The sequence below is a fragment of the Cyclopterus lumpus genome, chromosome 7 (assembly GCF_009769545.1).
Source record: "Cyclopterus lumpus isolate fCycLum1 chromosome 7, fCycLum1.pri, whole genome shotgun sequence".
In the NCBI taxonomy this organism is placed as follows: domain Eukaryota; kingdom Metazoa; phylum Chordata; class Actinopteri; order Perciformes; family Cyclopteridae; genus Cyclopterus; species Cyclopterus lumpus.
The window spans coordinates 11613971-11630198 of NC_046972.1; the positions used below are offsets into that span (position 1 = coordinate 11613971).

The 16228-nt window shown below is 40.8% G+C and overlaps 2 protein-coding genes across 5 annotated transcripts; both read left to right on the forward strand.

The window, feature by feature from the left end:
• Positions 1 to 1849: 1849 nt before the first annotated feature.
• Positions 1850 to 8849, forward strand: slc25a33 (solute carrier family 25 member 33). Of its 2 annotated transcripts, none has more exons than XM_034537686.1 (7): positions 1850 to 2053; positions 3660 to 3833; positions 4938 to 5015; positions 6143 to 6243; positions 6603 to 6669; positions 7217 to 7497; positions 7581 to 8849. In XM_034537686.1, exons 1-7 carry the CDS (start codon positions 2013 to 2015, stop codon positions 7778 to 7780), a joined length of 942 nt encoding a protein of 313 aa, XP_034393577.1. In that variant the 5' UTR covers positions 1850 to 2012; the 3' UTR covers positions 7781 to 8849. The 2 variants fall into 2 exon arrangements, with proteins under 2 accessions (XP_034393577.1, XP_034393576.1); XM_034537685.1 differs by lacking the exon at positions 1850 to 2053 and adding an exon at positions 2092 to 2598.
• Positions 8850 to 10301: 1452 nt separating this feature from the next.
• Positions 10302 to 15139, forward strand: si:ch211-150o23.3. Of its 3 annotated transcripts, none has more exons than XM_034536887.1 (9): positions 10302 to 10573; positions 10832 to 10947; positions 11675 to 11713; positions 11797 to 12105; positions 12443 to 12751; positions 13173 to 13487; positions 13691 to 13840; positions 13924 to 13997; positions 14493 to 15139. In XM_034536887.1, exons 2-8 carry the CDS (start codon positions 10917 to 10919, stop codon positions 13965 to 13967), a joined length of 1197 nt encoding a protein of 398 aa, XP_034392778.1. In that variant the 5' UTR covers positions 10302 to 10573; positions 10832 to 10916; the 3' UTR covers positions 13968 to 13997; positions 14493 to 15139. The 3 variants fall into 3 exon arrangements, with proteins under 3 accessions (XP_034392778.1, XP_034392779.1, XP_034392780.1); XM_034536888.1 differs by having other exon boundaries at positions 10439 to 10573; positions 14496 to 15139; XM_034536889.1 differs by lacking the exon at positions 10302 to 10573 and adding an exon at positions 10593 to 10724.
• Positions 15140 to 16228: the final 1089 nt, after the last annotated feature.

The window sequence follows — 16228 nt, forward strand, 5'->3', positions numbered from 1 at the left end:
TCAGCATTTCCAACTTCTATAGTCATGACAACCTGTGAAGATCATCCAGTCTCATTGAGCAACATGAATCACTGTCACTAACAATTGGTGGTGAAATAAGTATTCAGATCCTCAACTTCAGAATTACCAATACAACAGAAGAAGTCTTCCATTCCACTTCCTGCATTCAAGATTTTACATGTTAGACTTTTATATTTGCACTCTTCCTTCCTACACTGTACTGCAACGGCTGCTCAGGATAAATAATATATATTCTCCCATCTTGAGAAGTATTATTAGAAAAAAAAGCCCTTTGGACTGATCTTATATTATAAATGACACTATTTGATCGTACTGATGCAACAATGTGTAAGCAGCATTGTAAAGTTGTAGCTTGGTGGAGGTAGTTAGTAGGCGATGAGATGATTTACGGTGCAGGAGATAAAAGCAAAGTCCTGCTTGACAAATTTGTGTAGCGCATTACATAAATACCTACAATTTAAGGTTTCAGTCCTGGTGGATTTTAAATGTCTACTTGAGGGAAAACAAAGGAATTGTGCTTTGAGTTTAGAAGTCTGGATTATTGGGCTGTATCTGAATTTGCATATTAACATGCTATTTTTCAGCATGCCCGTGCAGCTATTAATTTTTTTACAATGGAGTACATAGCACTGTAATACAGCATTTCTTCCGGTAGGCCATAGGCTCAATCGGCATTGTGTTACCTCCTTCAGCGATAGATAGTAAATTATGAGACATTTATTTCAATTCAATTCTTCCAGATTGCCATAGTTAAGCTCCTACAAGGAACTTTAAGTTTGTGTTTATTTTGGCGGTCGCCGTGGACCAAAGCAGTACTATTTCTGAGCGCCAGAGTCCCTTTAGAAAATTTCTCGTTTTACTTTTAGTCAGATAGCAGGCCCCTTGCAGACCTGGTCCTGGTAGTTGGCTCCCAGTGAGGCAAAGCTCTGCTGCTGGCCGGAGGAGGAGCGCAACCCTGGCTGCAGGTTGAAGGCTGCAGCCAGGCCGGATCTGAGGCTGGTTTGCTGTTTTGCAATAAGTGAAATGCACTTTATTGCTTAATCACATATTTGTTTACATGTTAACAATGTAGGCCTACACTTAATGACAAACCTGTGTTCTGCAGCTAGTTTGACAAGACAATTATGACAAAATTACAAAGATGTTGTTGCACAGACAAAAGGACAAACCACACGCTAATATTATTTAAATTTTATTTAAATTTTATTTATAGCCTAGATATCCCCAGGGTGACAGCATACCAACTTTTATGACTTACTGCTCATTGGTGCACAACACATACCATAACATCACATGCCCATTATGGTACACAAACAGGTATGGAGTCATATTTCCTCATCCATTTCTTATGAGAGTGGAACAGCCACTGATAGTTTGATGGAGAGTCAAAAAAGACAATTCAGACATTAAGAAACCTGAAAGGTCTTTTACCAAATCAAACCAAAGTTTGTATTCTCATGATGTCACATTCATATTATTCATATGTACTTCACAAGTGAAGCGTGAACTAAATAATAGAGTGTTTGGTTTGGAAAAAAGTTTTTGAAGATGTTGTAGTCTCTTTATGCACCGATACCTCTTTTTAAAACGAACGAGTTGAATACTATTATTATAAAATGTGCAGAATGAAACCCGTTTATTTCAGTGAAGGTCAGGAGGAACTCAGAGGTACAAAGTGTTATTCGGCTGTTGTTTTTGTTAAGATTTGTTGCTGGTAATAATTGTCAAACAACATGAACAAAACAGCCCATACGCGCACGGTGGCGAGCACGTGTCCCTACGTCACGGACAACACCCCCGTCCGGCCCACTGACGTAAATCCTGAGCAGTTCCTCAAGTCACCCGCTGCTGCTCCACCGAGCCGGTAGAGAGACACTGCAGCACACGGACACGGGGATCGCACAGCCGCGGCTCCTCTGCTTCCCTCCGACCCGACGAGATTTTAACAAGTGACATAACACGAGTATGGTGGCGGTGTGAAGACGAAAAGGATGGCGCAGAAGGACACTTTACTGAATCTCTTTGCAGGGGGGTAAGTGAGTGCTCACGTTACTGCTTCGCACCGGTTTAAGGGTTGGCGGTCATTAATCACTCAAAGGTTCAGCGGTAACGCGATCTTGGGGTACACGGGGTTTGTTACACGAGTCACCCAGAAATGACTCGTGAATCTGTTGCGCGTTAGAAAGCAGCGGACCAGCTAACTGGGAGCCGAGCTAGCTCGTGTTAGCTTAGCACGAGCTGCCGCATTTAACACCGGTGACATCAGTTTATTGGACTGTGTTCTTCTTTGTGGTGCAAATGGATGAGAGAGTGGATACTAACTCACACATATGAACTTCTAGATACGACCCTGTTATTAAATAACGTTGTTGTCGCTGACAAAGAGCCTCTCGACCTCATCTTTAAGTCCCTTAATAAGTAGCTAACCGATACATCCTTGCGGAAGTGTGCTAACAGCCGTCAGCTAGCAGAGTCCCGCTGTAGTGTTTCTGTTCTGGAAGGTGGTGTTCGTGCCGTGAGCAACCCCGTGATGGTAGACTGCGTTACACCACTAGCTACTGTGTGTAATACAAGCCGGTGAGTCTGCTGCCGTGTCGCAATCACAAGAGACGTCTGGCTGTGGCTCGCTAACCTTAGACGACGTCCTTCGGCGTTAGGTAACGTTTAAAGAGGCAGATGAACTCCTCAGTCACATTTGGGCCTGTGGTATTACGACGAGCTTGTTGGCTCCCACATGACGTTAAAGTCACATTTAAACAGCGCTGACTTTTTAAAGTGACGCCATTTTACCCTTGAAAGTGTTGCGATGAGCCTTCAGGTTAACGAGCTAGCTTCACACGTTGTGGCTCCACACATGGAACCGGTTTAAAACGAGTCGAAGATGTGGACCCCTTGGATCCGCAAGAATCTCATCATAGACTCTTTAAAACGTGTCGAACCGTCTGAGGGGAAATGTGTGTTTACCTTTCGAGGTGACAATGACTCTGAAGACCGGCCGAGCTCGTATGAAATACCAATACTTAATGCTCACAATGACATTTTACAAACGCACTGGTAATTTCCAGACTGGGCAACCTGTTCCCCTGGATTTCTTATTTTTGTGTTTCACAGGTCATGGCCACAACAATTCAACAACAACGCATTGTGTCATCATGGTTGCATGCCTTTGTTTGTCAAATTAGGTTGTGCAACATGGAACAGTGTATAACTCTGTCTCTGTAGTTAAATAACAAACCCCTCCGATATGAGCGACTTCGCAAAAGTAACACCTGACCTAAATCATCATATTTAGAAATGGTTCATAGACGTAGTTGATAAAGGAGATACCAATTTAAACTGTAAATAACTAAATTCATGCAATGTGTTATGCGGGAATAGATTTCCAAAAACAGTCCAAGTGCAATTAGAGCGCCTGAGCAAAGAAAAAACCTCTGCGCCTGATGTGTTGACTTTCATTGCAAAACCAGAGACTGGTCTTTGACCATAATTGTTCATAGCACTTGGTCATAGCTCCTCGTTGTGTTGTGATGAAAGAACACTCTGCTACATCGAAGCCGTATTGCAAATAAAAGACCCACTCTAAAATGTAAACACTCAAAAGTCCATAATCTTTACTTGTATGTTTGATCAATTTTCAGATGTAGTGGTACGGTGGGAGCCATCGTCACCTGCCCCCTGGAAGTGTTGAAAACACGGTTGCAGTCTTCTGGCCTCGCCCTTCGACCCGTCTTCCAGGTCCAGCTGGGGACCCTAAACGGAACTGGAGTTATTCGACCGGGTACAGTAACTCCAGGGCTGCTTCAGGTCTTACGGTAAGATGTTTTTTTTGTTTTATTCATGCATTTGCTGTTCCCTGAGGTCATTTTCTTTTTCTAACTGCGAACCAAAGTACACATGGGTGTTTCTCTTTAGTGTGACTAACCTGAAGGGACTGTCATTATTGTAAGCTTGTGATCTTTGTATACTTGCAAAGTGATGTCCTGCTGTGTTACTGAGTATTTTTTTTGTGGTGTCCATGAAAGCAGCCTTTTTATGACTGCTTAGGTTTTAAGAAACTAGAAGCGGTGCTGGCGTGCCAAGACAGAGGGGAGGTTTTATCCTGGGTGCTTAGTCTGACTCATATTACACTTAAAGGACTGGGACCACCAACTGAACCAGTCTGGACTTTTCAGTTGTTGCTTTTAGCTGTTTAAGTTGTGTGTATGTAAAAAAAAAAAAAGTATATATATATATATATATATATATATATATATATATGAGAGACACATAAATAATTCACTCACGTTGTCTTGTAAATTCAGATTTTTTGCTAGTTTTTCCAACTTGCCTTAGCTAATGCAACAATATTGTTTTAAGCTGTGAGGGAATTGCATCTGCAGGCTTATATTTATGCAACATTATTTCTGAACATGAAACTCCTTCTCAAAGTCATTGAAACCTCATTAGTGATCACTGTAATTGTTGTTTGAAAGGAGGTGTCCGGGTATCGGCGAGAGAGAGGTGGAATGTGTGAACGGTGCTTGAGAGACGAGGTTTGCTTTACAAACGCCAACACAAATTGCAGTTTTACCCTCCCCCTTTGCGCAGCCCCAGACAGACCTGACTATCATCGGGCCAATGAAGTTCATTCTACAAAGAGGTTTTTAAAAAAAAGCTTGAGGGGACATAGCTGACACCAGTGCAGAGGACTGGGTTTCATGTATAAACTTGGTTAAACCAGTTCAAGTGAACAGGACTGGCCAAACACTTTGTGCATTAGCTATCAAACTCATTCCCATAATAGAACCGGTGGGGACAGTCCTCCACAGGCCTTTGCTGTAACATATGTAGAGACAGTTTGACTTGTATATGAATAAAACCTGTGTATATGTAATCTCAAATATTATTGTTTTGATGGTGATTTTCTTTTGTTTCAGGTCAATACTAGAAAAAGAGGGACCAAGATCACTGTTCCGTGGTCTGGGGCCAAATCTTGTTGGTGTGGCTCCCTCAAGGTACAGATATATCAGTGTCTCCACTACACTCAATCTCCCCACCTTCCTCACCCATTGCTGTTTTTATTTAACAAAGTCCTGACACTATGGCAATCTCTGTGTGAATGATACCTGCCCACTGTGGTACAGGTTAGTGATGACCCATTTAAGTGATATTCAAAAACAATAAACAAAACGGAGGCCAAGAAGAGTGGTGGTTTCTCAGTGAAGTCTGTTGTTGTAATGTGGCAGGACACTTCAGAGTGTATTAATGCACAGCTGCTAACCAAAGAAAAGCAGGAGGCTGTGTTTATATTTTTAACTTTAATTGCTGGAAGCATTAACTGGCTCTATAGACGGTGTTCGTTGAGTCAGCTGTTTGGTTTTTGTATGCTACAACGTCTGTCAACACAAGGAATTGTAATGGGATCAAACAAGGCGCATAAGATGAAGAACAAATAAGGAACTGTTTTAGGTCAAATGTTTGTTTAACTCATAAGGCTGTTTGTCTAACTAAAATATTATACATAGTACTGACAATGGCTTGATAATAACACCTCTGCCATAAGTCCAGTTCAGTATTATGTTATCTTGTAAAGTTTAAATTTCACCTTTTTTTGTTTATTTTTGTGTGTCAACAAATAGTCGGGACTTTAGCACGTTACCTCATGGTTGATAATCTAAACTCAATTAACCGTAAAATTAACGGTCCTGATACATTTGCCATAAATGTTGATTTAGACTTTGAGACTTTGTTAAGCTGAAAAGGTTAATATGTTACAAATGCTTTCCCTGTGGTTAATGAGTAGCTGTAGCATGATCCTTTGCCCAGTGAACCCTCGAAATTAGACCGGCTCACATTCAGGGCTGCCCTGTGGTCTGTGATGCCCAGTGCTTATTCAGCCCATTCTGGTGCAGTGGCAGTTTGTTCCAGAAGCCAAGTTGAGAGAACAGGCATTGGGAAACAGACTTCTCTGGATGCACTCTGACAAAGGCCAGCACCAAGTCCAAATGGAATATTTAGCAGAATTGCCCAGTTGTTTGTAAAACACACACATGCATATTGAAATGTATTCATTTAATGACTGTTTTAATCTTTATAGCTGCTTCTGTGTAGAGTTCTCACCAGTTTGTTCTCTGTGTTTCAGAGCCATTTACTTTGCCGCATATTCAAAATCTAAAGAGACGTTCAATGGGGTGTTTGTCCCTAATAGTGGAGTGGTGCACATGTCCTCTGCTGGTCTTGCAGGTGAGCAGTCTGCTGTAAAATGTAATGCAATCCAGGTTTCTGCACAAATATTATTGCTTATGCTTTGTCTACCGTGTGAATGACATAACGGAATGCTTGCATGTCATTGTTGAATATATAAACAAACATGGTAGACTTCAAAAGGTCAATCATTACAAGGCAAGTATATCTGATTGCAGTATTTTGTGTTCAGATGTTAATGCTGTTGCTCTTTCATCCTGTAGTAATTCCCTGAAATCAATTAAGAGTGCATACTTCTATTCTTATAACTTTGTTATGAGTTCCATTGAGGGAGTGAAGTTAATCTTGTGTTGAACTGCAGCGTAAAACTGAATGCTTCTTTACCCCCCTGTTCTCAGCTTTCATTACAAACTCTCTGATGAACCCCATCTGGATGGTTAAGACCAGAATGCAGTTGGAGAAAAGGTGTGTACACCTAATTTCACCCATCATGTCTGTACTTGTTTTTTAACTCTAGTATTCTGGTTTAGAGCTGCGTTGAACAATCCATCTTATTTTAGGGACTTTGAAGGTGGTAAGTTACTCCATATAATATGACCTTTGACAGAAACCTTTAACAGACCTCCTCGATGGTGTCCTTGTGAGACTGAGCGTGTGACCCGGCTCCATAAATACACAACGCTGACGCACTGACCTGCGTGCAGAAGAAGAGTCTATATTTACATTACAGAGTACAGGGCAGTAGTATCATGGGAGAACTCATGAACATATCTGGTCACTCTGTCTGGAAAAAACACCTGTCCTGCAGCAAAAAAATTATCAGTTTCAACTATACTACATACTCATTCAACTCAATACGGAAACTGCATACTTCCTCAAAGGGCTGAAAGTTGATGACTCACTTCGACAATAAACAGAAAGAAAAGATAAGATGATCATTACCACTGTTAGTTTCAACACCCCACCAAATACGATTTTGCCACTAATGAGGCTCACTGGTTTGACTCTTTAGAGCCCGAGGAGAGAAGAAGATGAATGCACTGCAGTGTGCCCGATATGTTTACAAAACGGAAGGAATTCGGGGCTTCTACCGAGGCCTGACTGCATCTTATGCTGGCATCTCGGAGACCATGATCTGCTTCCTCATCTATGAGACACTGAAGAAACACCTCGCCAAGAGCCAATTCGCCTCTTCAAATGGTGAAAAGGAGAAAGGAGCATCAGACTTCCTGGGTCTGATGATGGCAGCAGCTTTTTCAAAGGGTTGTGCATCCTGCATAGCCTATCCACACGGTAAACAATAACATCCATTGTTTGTCTCTTGCAACACAAGTATTTGTTCAGAAAACTAATCTTTTTTGTTTTTGTCTCTACAGAGGTAATTCGGACAAGGCTGCGTGAGGAAGGCAGCAAGTACAAGTATTTCTTCCAGACAGGGAGGTTAATAGCGGTGGAGGAAGGCTATGCAGCTTTTTATAGAGGACTCATTCCACAGCTAATTAGACAAATCCCTAACACAGCCATCGTCCTCTCCACGTATGAACTCATTGTCCATCTTCTTGGAGAATCAAAGTGAAAGAAATGCTGGAAAGTTGGGATCCTGACAAACGATGGATGCCACACAGAACCCAAAACATGCTGGGCAAAAGACTTTTGAAAATTGAGTACATACATTTTGTTTAATGTGGTGCTACAGAGACTTTTCTGGTGGAACTGAAGCAGGTTGTACTGTTATCCAAAGAGCTAAACATATTTTATTGAAAGCTTGTTAGGAGTTTCTCAAAACAAGTCGTGGTACTTAAATTAAAACTCCAAACCTGTGAAAAAGGTCATCTTCGTAGAGGACTAGTGTTAAGTTAACTAAATTATTGTATATTTTGTTCTTATGACATTGTTTGTTCCCTTTTATCAGTGGTAAATGTACCAACATGCATGGTTGCGCAGGTTGACTCTTTTGGTAATTCAGATGAAGTGCTAGTATTAGTGCTGTTCCTTGAACTGTAATGACCACAAACCACTTTTGAGTTTTTTTGTTTCACAAATTCACTGGTTTTGAAGTTTGATTTACAGATAAATGTATCATATTTTTCATATATATATTAATTATCCAATTATATGCAGGCTTATCTGTATGTTTTCTTTGTGGGGAAAAAGATAGTCACCTTTTTACATAATATAATGAGAACTTGAATGCCTATTTGACCAATGGCTCAATAAAATGCATCAAGAAACTATATTTTGGTGATTCACCCAAATACTGAAGAAATTATTCTGTTAATACCAAAATCTGCCATTACTGTGATGAAAGGGAAGAGCAGATTTGTACTGTAAAGATGCAAAATCAGGATATTTAAAGGACTAGTTGGCTGGTTCTGTTCTGAAGTCCAATGATCCATTGAATTTATTTAAGAATTTCAGTTTGACTGCTGAGAAATAATGTCTCTCTAAGGGATTCATCCCACTTTCAACACCATTTTACATTTCTCCAACCTAAAACGTGCAGTTAACTCCTGGTTTGACTGAACATCAAGATGCGTTTTCTGTTCACCTTTGTCCAGTTAATGTGGGTTGCTGAGGTTGTTGTCTTTTTTCAGTAATGCCTCATACAGTCACATATGCCTATAAAAATATTCACCCCCTTTTTACATTTTTGTACTTCGTTTTTCAACATTGATTCACAGTAGCGCTAATCTTTTATGACCGTAAGCAACGTAAAATAAACATTATTTAATGCCATGGAGAATAAAGTGAAGTACAAATATACATTGGATGCATAAGTGTTCACCTTAAAGTCAGTGTTGAATTGGAAAGACACCTTTGGCAGCAATTTTAGAGTTGATTCGGCGTTAACGGCTTTATTATTATCACACAGACAGACAATTTGTCCCCAATCTTTTTTTAAACCTGACAACGGCCTGTGCAAAGGGACCACAGGTCAACAATTTTCCAGTCCTGCCACAAACTCCAGATTAGATTGAGGTCTAGACTGAGATTTGGTCATTTCCACGACTCCAACATCTTGGCTTCGTGGCCTCGGGAAAATACATCTTCCGCCAAGTAGCAGTTCTATTTCAGACTGAAGCAGGTTTTCAGGATATCTATTATTTTCCACTATTAAACTGTACCCACTGCCTTCCTCTTCAGACCAGGACCGGTCTCAGAGGGATTGGCTGTTCTGGGTGACGTGGTCGATCATGGATTCAAATGAGGTACTGAAAATGCAAACCCACTTGGTTACAAAACAAAAAAGGAAAGAAAAAAAAAACCTGGGCCTTCAGAAAGCATAGTCATCTCTGACCGTACGATGTGAAATGAAATAAAATGTAATAGGGCATTTTATAGGGTTAGTCACTTGGCGTGGATTTCAGATCTCAGACATGTATCAGCACATAGCTAATAATTGGTTGAGTAATCCACATTGTCCTTTCCATCTGGCAAGAACAGGCTCATGACAAAATTATGGGAGGAAGTGGGAGGTTTGCAGCAGGAGAATTGTGTTCTAGATAATTATTTGGATGGTGTGGTTATCTGTGTCTAAAATAGTGCAGGAGGAGCTAGTCACCCTTTTCCGGTTGTTCTTCCCACGCTCTGAAATGTTTAGTCTACAACAACTTGAGGCTGCCAGGTTGTGAAAAATCCTTTCTGCTGTTCTTTCACTTCCTGATACATAAAGGTTACTAAATGTTATTACAACAATCTTGTCTTTAGTATACAAGTGTGTCCTTGACAAGCCATGGTACAGGAAGAGTAGGCGAAACAAGCAGCGTTTTTGTACTCATAAGGCTGTAACTTTGTGATCAAGCCTTTGTGTCCTTGATAAAGATAGCATAAGTATTCCATGTATTCCAACAGAGTGCTAAAGCCTCAACTGAGTTTAAGATTGTATTTATGTTTAACAAAACAAGGATTGTGGATTTTGTTTCTGTTTCTTTATTATCACATGCAATGCATTTCTTCCACTGGGTGCTGAAATAAAAGTCAAAGACGGCCTGTCCAAGTTCACATTAGAAATAAATAAATCTAAGAACTTCTCGAAAAGACAATTCAACTTCGTCAAATTAAATTTCAAAGAGAGAATGGAAAGGAATACATAATTTGTATTCTCAGATTGCACAATGCAGCAGTGTCCCTTTACTTCATGTAAGATAGGCCTATTGTGTGTTGGATATATCAAGTGAATCATTTTAACATATGCTGCATTCAAAGACCTTGTCGGTGATCGCACTGCCCTCTCCCGAGCAGTGACTCCCAGGAGAAACCAGTGGGAAAGAGCAGCGCTGCGGCTGTGGTGACCTCTGTCTGCCGCAGGGAGAACTCTGCTCAGCCCCGGAAACCGCGACCGGGTCGCTGATAGGATGGCGGCCTAACGGTGAGTGCTTGTACTTTCACAACGATGCTGACGGTTTAATGGTGACAGCCAGTCGGACTCAGCAGCATCCTCACTTTATTCTGGTGACAAGAATAGACTGTTTACCGCTGAGTTAGTATCGATCAGTTATCGATAAAGTCTTTGGAGTCAGGTAGTCTCAGTTACGTAGCCGTTAGCTGTTAGCTAGCTGTTAGCTGAACGTCCGTTAGTTCGACGGGTTGACACAAGCTAACTAGCTGACGTTTTCTTTTTCACTAGAATCTCAACGGCTGTCTGCATCCTCGTCACCACGACAACTGGCACCCTTCCCACCCTTAGCACTGATGGCAGGGTGAGGGGAGCCATGCTGACGTTCCTCCATATCCCTTTAACAGGTACAAGTTGGGTAACGGCGGGGGAAGCGTGTTTGTCAGCTAGCTCTGAAGCAGGACCAGCTGACGTTCATGTGGTTATGCAACAGGATAACTTAACCTGAGCTGAAGTTAGCACAATTCCGTTAGTTAGCTAGTTAAGTTAGTTCATTACACTGTATAGTAAACACGTGCTTCTCGTATTTACGACTTCCGAAATTGTATCTTGAAATTGTGATACTATTAATGTTAGGAGTCATCAGTTTCTCGCAGCTCGTAGCTCGTTAATTGTGAACCCGTTAGTTAACATTGTGTTTATTGTGTCCATCTGACTATCTCAAATAGAGCAGTGTGACATGGCCTGTCATACATGTTACTCATGAACTTATGATGTTCAGTGTTGTGTTGTTGAGGGGCGCTGTTACAAAGCTGTGGTTATTTTTGGAGACTTTGGTTGTGGTGCTGTTGATTTGTTGTATTGTGTTGCGGGGTGTTATAACATTTAGTTCATGCCATAGCTAAATAGGGTAATCAAGATAAAGTTTTGTAAAAATCTCAAACCTTTCAAAATTACTATAAAGTTGAATCGACACTTCTCATAAACAAACTGATAAAGGGAGCATTCGATGCAGCACTATTGTATTGGATCATATTAGCTTGTGTAATTAATACATTAGCGACTGAACATTAGTCATTGCCGTCATATTTAATGGATTTTAATCTGTATTTTTTGTTTGTAATTTCCTCACAGGCCTGTTGGGTGTTCTGTGGGATGGAGTTGCTGCTTTTGGTATGCCTGGGATTGATAAACCTGCTGCATCCATAGCTGCTCCCACATTTTCTGTGTCTAAGTGATTTCTCTTTGATCCACAGGTGGGGTCAGACTAGTGGATGGGGAGAACAAGTGTTCTGGCAGAGTTGAGGTACTCCGCCATGACCAGTGGGGGACTGTGTGTGACCATGGCTGGGACCTCCGGGAGGCTGATGTGGTGTGCCTGGAGCTGGGCTGTGGCCTAGCAGAATTGGCCCTTCATGGTGCAGTGTTTGGTGAAGGCAGTGGAGAGATCTGGCTGCGGCATGTCCAGTGCTCCGGACATGAGTCCAGTTTGACGCGCTGCGCTGTTGTCCTTCACAGTAACGCCTACTGCACCCACGAGAAAGATGCAGGGGTGAAATGCTCAGGTGACAGCCTACTCCGTTGAGGCATTTTATCCACCAAGTGTGAGATGGTTGAGTGATTTCTGCTGGGTTGATTCATAAAGGACACTCTCTGGTCAGTGACCAATTAGACATTTATGCATACAAATTAAAATGTATACTCACGAAATCTTAATCCAAACCCTTTTGCTGTATGGTCCCTCCGTGGTGGATTGAGTTCCCAAACTCAGCCAAATCCCACTCTGCCTTCAAAAATCACTTGAGGACCTATCTTGTCTGCGATAACTCACTACCCTTATTCACATTTCATAATTTCACAATCTAATTCACGTTTTGTGATTTTCCCTGTCTTTACTCACAGGCACCCTTTTAATGCCGACCCTCACCCTCCTGTCACCTCACACTGTGTTCTCTCCTGGCGAGGCTGTTCGCTTCGCCTGCAATGTTTTGCTGGGTCACCACCTCAGTGACTTCCACCTGTACAAGCATGGAGTGTCTACACCACTGGTTACACAGAGGGCGGACCAGACCCAGACCAAAGTGGAGCTGACACTGTCCGACATAGAGACTTTCCACCAGGGCAGCTACAGTTGTCAGTACAGGATCATGGGCGGCTTCCCTTCTCAGCTGCTGAGCTCCCCACCAAGCAACTCAATAAACATCACTGTTGGTGAGTCATAACCACAACATCTTATGTGTTTTAACTCTGTTGAACCAGTGCTCGTTCCATTCTTTACTTCTAACATACAGCATGTAACATGTAATATACATAATGTGTCACCAAATACTAATCTCAATAGTTTACGTTTAACCGGCTCCATTTGCTCAGAAAGACTGCGAGATGCTGGTGAAAGCTCCAAGTGGACCGTTTGACATTAGGTTATTGTTACACATTTTTATTATCACGGCTACTCTGAACTGTCGTGCTTTGTTTGTTGTTAATATGACTCTCACTAGGTATTTATTAGCAACAATCTATATTATAACTCGACCGAAAAGGAGAGTTTAAAGGAAAAAATATTTTGCTTGATTAACATCTGAGTTTAACCTGAATCCCATAACCACTTGAATTCCTTTTTGAATGATCTCAGTGGAACTCCTGACTCCCCAACATTGGTACAACACGTCCACTGAGGCCCCGGCTGGTTCCGTCATTAAAGGCCACAACTTTAACATCACCTGCTCCACCCCGCAGCAGTACCCTGGAGGCTCCTTCCAGCTGCGTCTGATCCGCTCCAACGGCACAGTGCGCCAGTCCCTACCTGCCCTCACCCCATACGTCACTTTCACCTTTCCCAATGCCCAGAGCTCCAACGAGGGATACTACTACTGCCTGTATCGGGTCCAGCTGGGTGGGCGCACCTTTGTCTCCAGAGAAAGCCAGCCCTTGCCTATCGCCATCAGAGGTGACACTGATAATATTATAGAGACAGATTAAAGATCAGTAACATAGGTAAAGAATAGCATGTGTTGTGCTTTTTAAAAAAAATACAGATTTTTTTTGTGTTTTCTCATTTTCGACTGTACTTGTATCACATAGCTGCAGCAGAAGTTGAAATCCCATTGATAAAAAAAACATCCTGTATGTAACTTCTCCTCCCATCCTCAGACCCAGATCCAGTACTGAGTCCAATGGTGATCAGCTGGCTTGTGTCCGGCCTGACATTTGTTGTAGCTGTCATCGTGATAATCATTGTGGCCAAGGTGCTGTGTAACAAGGAGAAGAAGCCCACTGAACTGGAGCGAGAGACCAGAACCTGTAAGTTCCTTTAGACAGAGATGGGATCTCTCGATAACATCCTGTATGTCTGCCCAGACTAATAGATGTGTTTCTGCCTCCAGGTGTGGATAACACTTATGTTGCCTTATCAATTAACAAGCTATGACGGGGTATGCAGGCTACCATATCACTGAAGGTATTGAAGGTCTTTTTGCACATTAGGTGCCTATAAAATGGTATTTATGCTTCTTGGAAGTTTTCATGTTTTCTAACAATAACACAAAGGGGATTTAATTTGATGTTTATTGTACCAGCCTATCCTTATCGTGCTCTTTTATCTTCATTGTGGGACAAGTGGTACAGGTTTATTAATACTACAATTAACTGAAACCCCTTGACCACACATAGGTGAGGTCCATTTAAAAAAATCAATCCGCACCAGAAATATTTCAGGTTTGTCCCATTTAAGGGGTTGAAAGTTGAAACATGTTTTTTTGGTAATTAATATAGATGACTTTGTAGCCCGTTTGACAAAGGATTGTCAAAAATCTACTGTGATTGCTTCAATGAAAACTTGCAAGGAGAATACTTTATAGGCACTGTAATGTTTTATTTGTCATTGTCTGTTGCCGTATTCTTAATTGTGCCACACTAGTACATTAAAGTGAAGCATTTTGTTTCATCCTTCAAGCAGAATCACACGTGAGAGGACAGTCGAGGGGCTCACGGTAGATTCAGTTGGCAGGAGAAGAGACACGGAACCAAACAGCTCAGTCTGCCATCCACTTCTGGAAAGAGGCATCGCCTGGACCCAGTTCAGTAGTCTGGATCCGGCAGTTTTTATTGGACTAACATAGACCGACATAACGCTTAACTTCAGGCTAGTGATACTGCTGGGAAATAATGGATGTGATTGCTTTAACGCCTTCTGTTATGATGAGATGTAAACTACAAGCCACAGAAGACTGACTGACTGTGTAGATTATTTCCAGTTCAATGTATGTAGGGGTTTCAGCTAGATTTCAGATTTGGCTACTGCCATGACACCAGATTTATGGAGTGGAAAACTGCAACGAAAAGTTAAACTGGGGAAAATGTGATGCAGATCCTTCCGGTCTGTTTTAATGCAATTTAGTATCTATTACCAAGTAACACTAAAGACTGGCTCAACTATCTTATTAGGTACTCGCTTCTCCAGATCAATGATCCTTAAAGGATTAGAAAATGTTTTTGTATTTTAAGTCTAACCCAATGCATCTTATGTCATTTACAATATGTAGATCACTGCACTTTAAGTTAATGGAAGCTGTAGTTGATTAAAACGTGCTGTTGTTGGGACTTCTGGCTTCAATGAGTTTTGTTTGACAAGCTACAAATATTTCTGCATGAACTGTAGGTTGATTTCTCGCATCAGATTGAACTACACAAAAAGGAAACGTCTTTTAACATAATGCATAATATAATTTCTATATCCTCAATTGCATAAACATTTATTGTTGCTTTTGAATAAATTACTAGGCACTTAAAATGTTTACATATGCAAACTCTTTTAATTGTTTGAATTATGTAATAGTAATACAAAACACATCACATCAAACTACTGAATGTAAAGTTGGATAATATAAATGTGTAATATCTCTACTTAAACAAAACACAAACATGTCATTACAGCTTGTATAAACAGTTACATTTCATATTTTTACCCAAGATAAAATGTGACTTATCAAACGCTGAAAAAAACAAATCCCAATTATTCCTACAAAACCACTTAGGCACTTGTATTACAGCTGGTTTGAAAACTGTACTTTTTAATAATTTGTGATAACTGACAAATGGAAGCATTGTTGCACTTTTGACACTGAACAGTAGATTGATTAATGCACTGTGACGAGTTAAGCCGTTGAGATATATATATATATATATATATATATATTTATATTTTAGAAGAAATATCTAAAAGTTTATTAAAATGTGGTAAAATTACAATTCTCTTAATGGGATATCAAATTTAAACAATGGCCGATGAAGTCTGAGATTTGTGTCCAATTTTGATGTGAAGTTGGGTTGATATTGTCCGTCAAGATATGGATAAAAAAAGTGTGATCTTCTCATGCAGATAGATTCATTGTGAATTGCTGAGACGTACTGTATATTTAATTGACCGAGGCTAACAACATTAACCGTCATTTACTGTCTTTATGTGGAAAAAAACCTCAGTCAACATAAAAATATCTAGCCCTGAAAGAAGATCACCAGTGGGTGCACCATGCTGTGGATGATGATGATCTCAAAAACTTCAACAGATCACACTGAAACTATCCAGGTAAAAGGAAGAAAGCTTCTCTGTATTTCTAAGTGATATGTTCTTTTAGAGTGGCATCCTCATCTTTTCTAGTAGTGGTCATATAGTATGCTGGTTGACAATTT

Coding starts and splice junctions, on each gene's coding strand:
- slc25a33 (XM_034537685.1), top strand. CDS start 2,552: ATGGTAGACTGCGTTACACCACTAGCTACTGTGTGTAATACAAGCCG. Junction 3,834..4,937: donor GGGCTGCTTCAGGTCTTACG/GTAAGATGTTTT, acceptor CTTTTGTTTCAG/GTCAATACTAGAAAAAGAGG. Junction 6,244..6,602: donor GTCCTCTGCTGGTCTTGCAG/GTGAGCAGTCTG, acceptor CCCTGTTCTCAG/CTTTCATTACAAACTCTCTG.
- si:ch211-150o23.3 (XM_034536887.1), top strand. CDS start 10,917: ATGCTGACGTTCCTCCATATCCCTTTAACAG. Junction 12,106..12,442: donor TGCAGGGGTGAAATGCTCAG/GTGACAGCCTAC, acceptor CTTTACTCACAG/GCACCCTTTTAATGCCGACC. Junction 12,752..13,172: donor CTCAATAAACATCACTGTTG/GTGAGTCATAAC, acceptor GAATGATCTCAG/TGGAACTCCTGACTCCCCAA.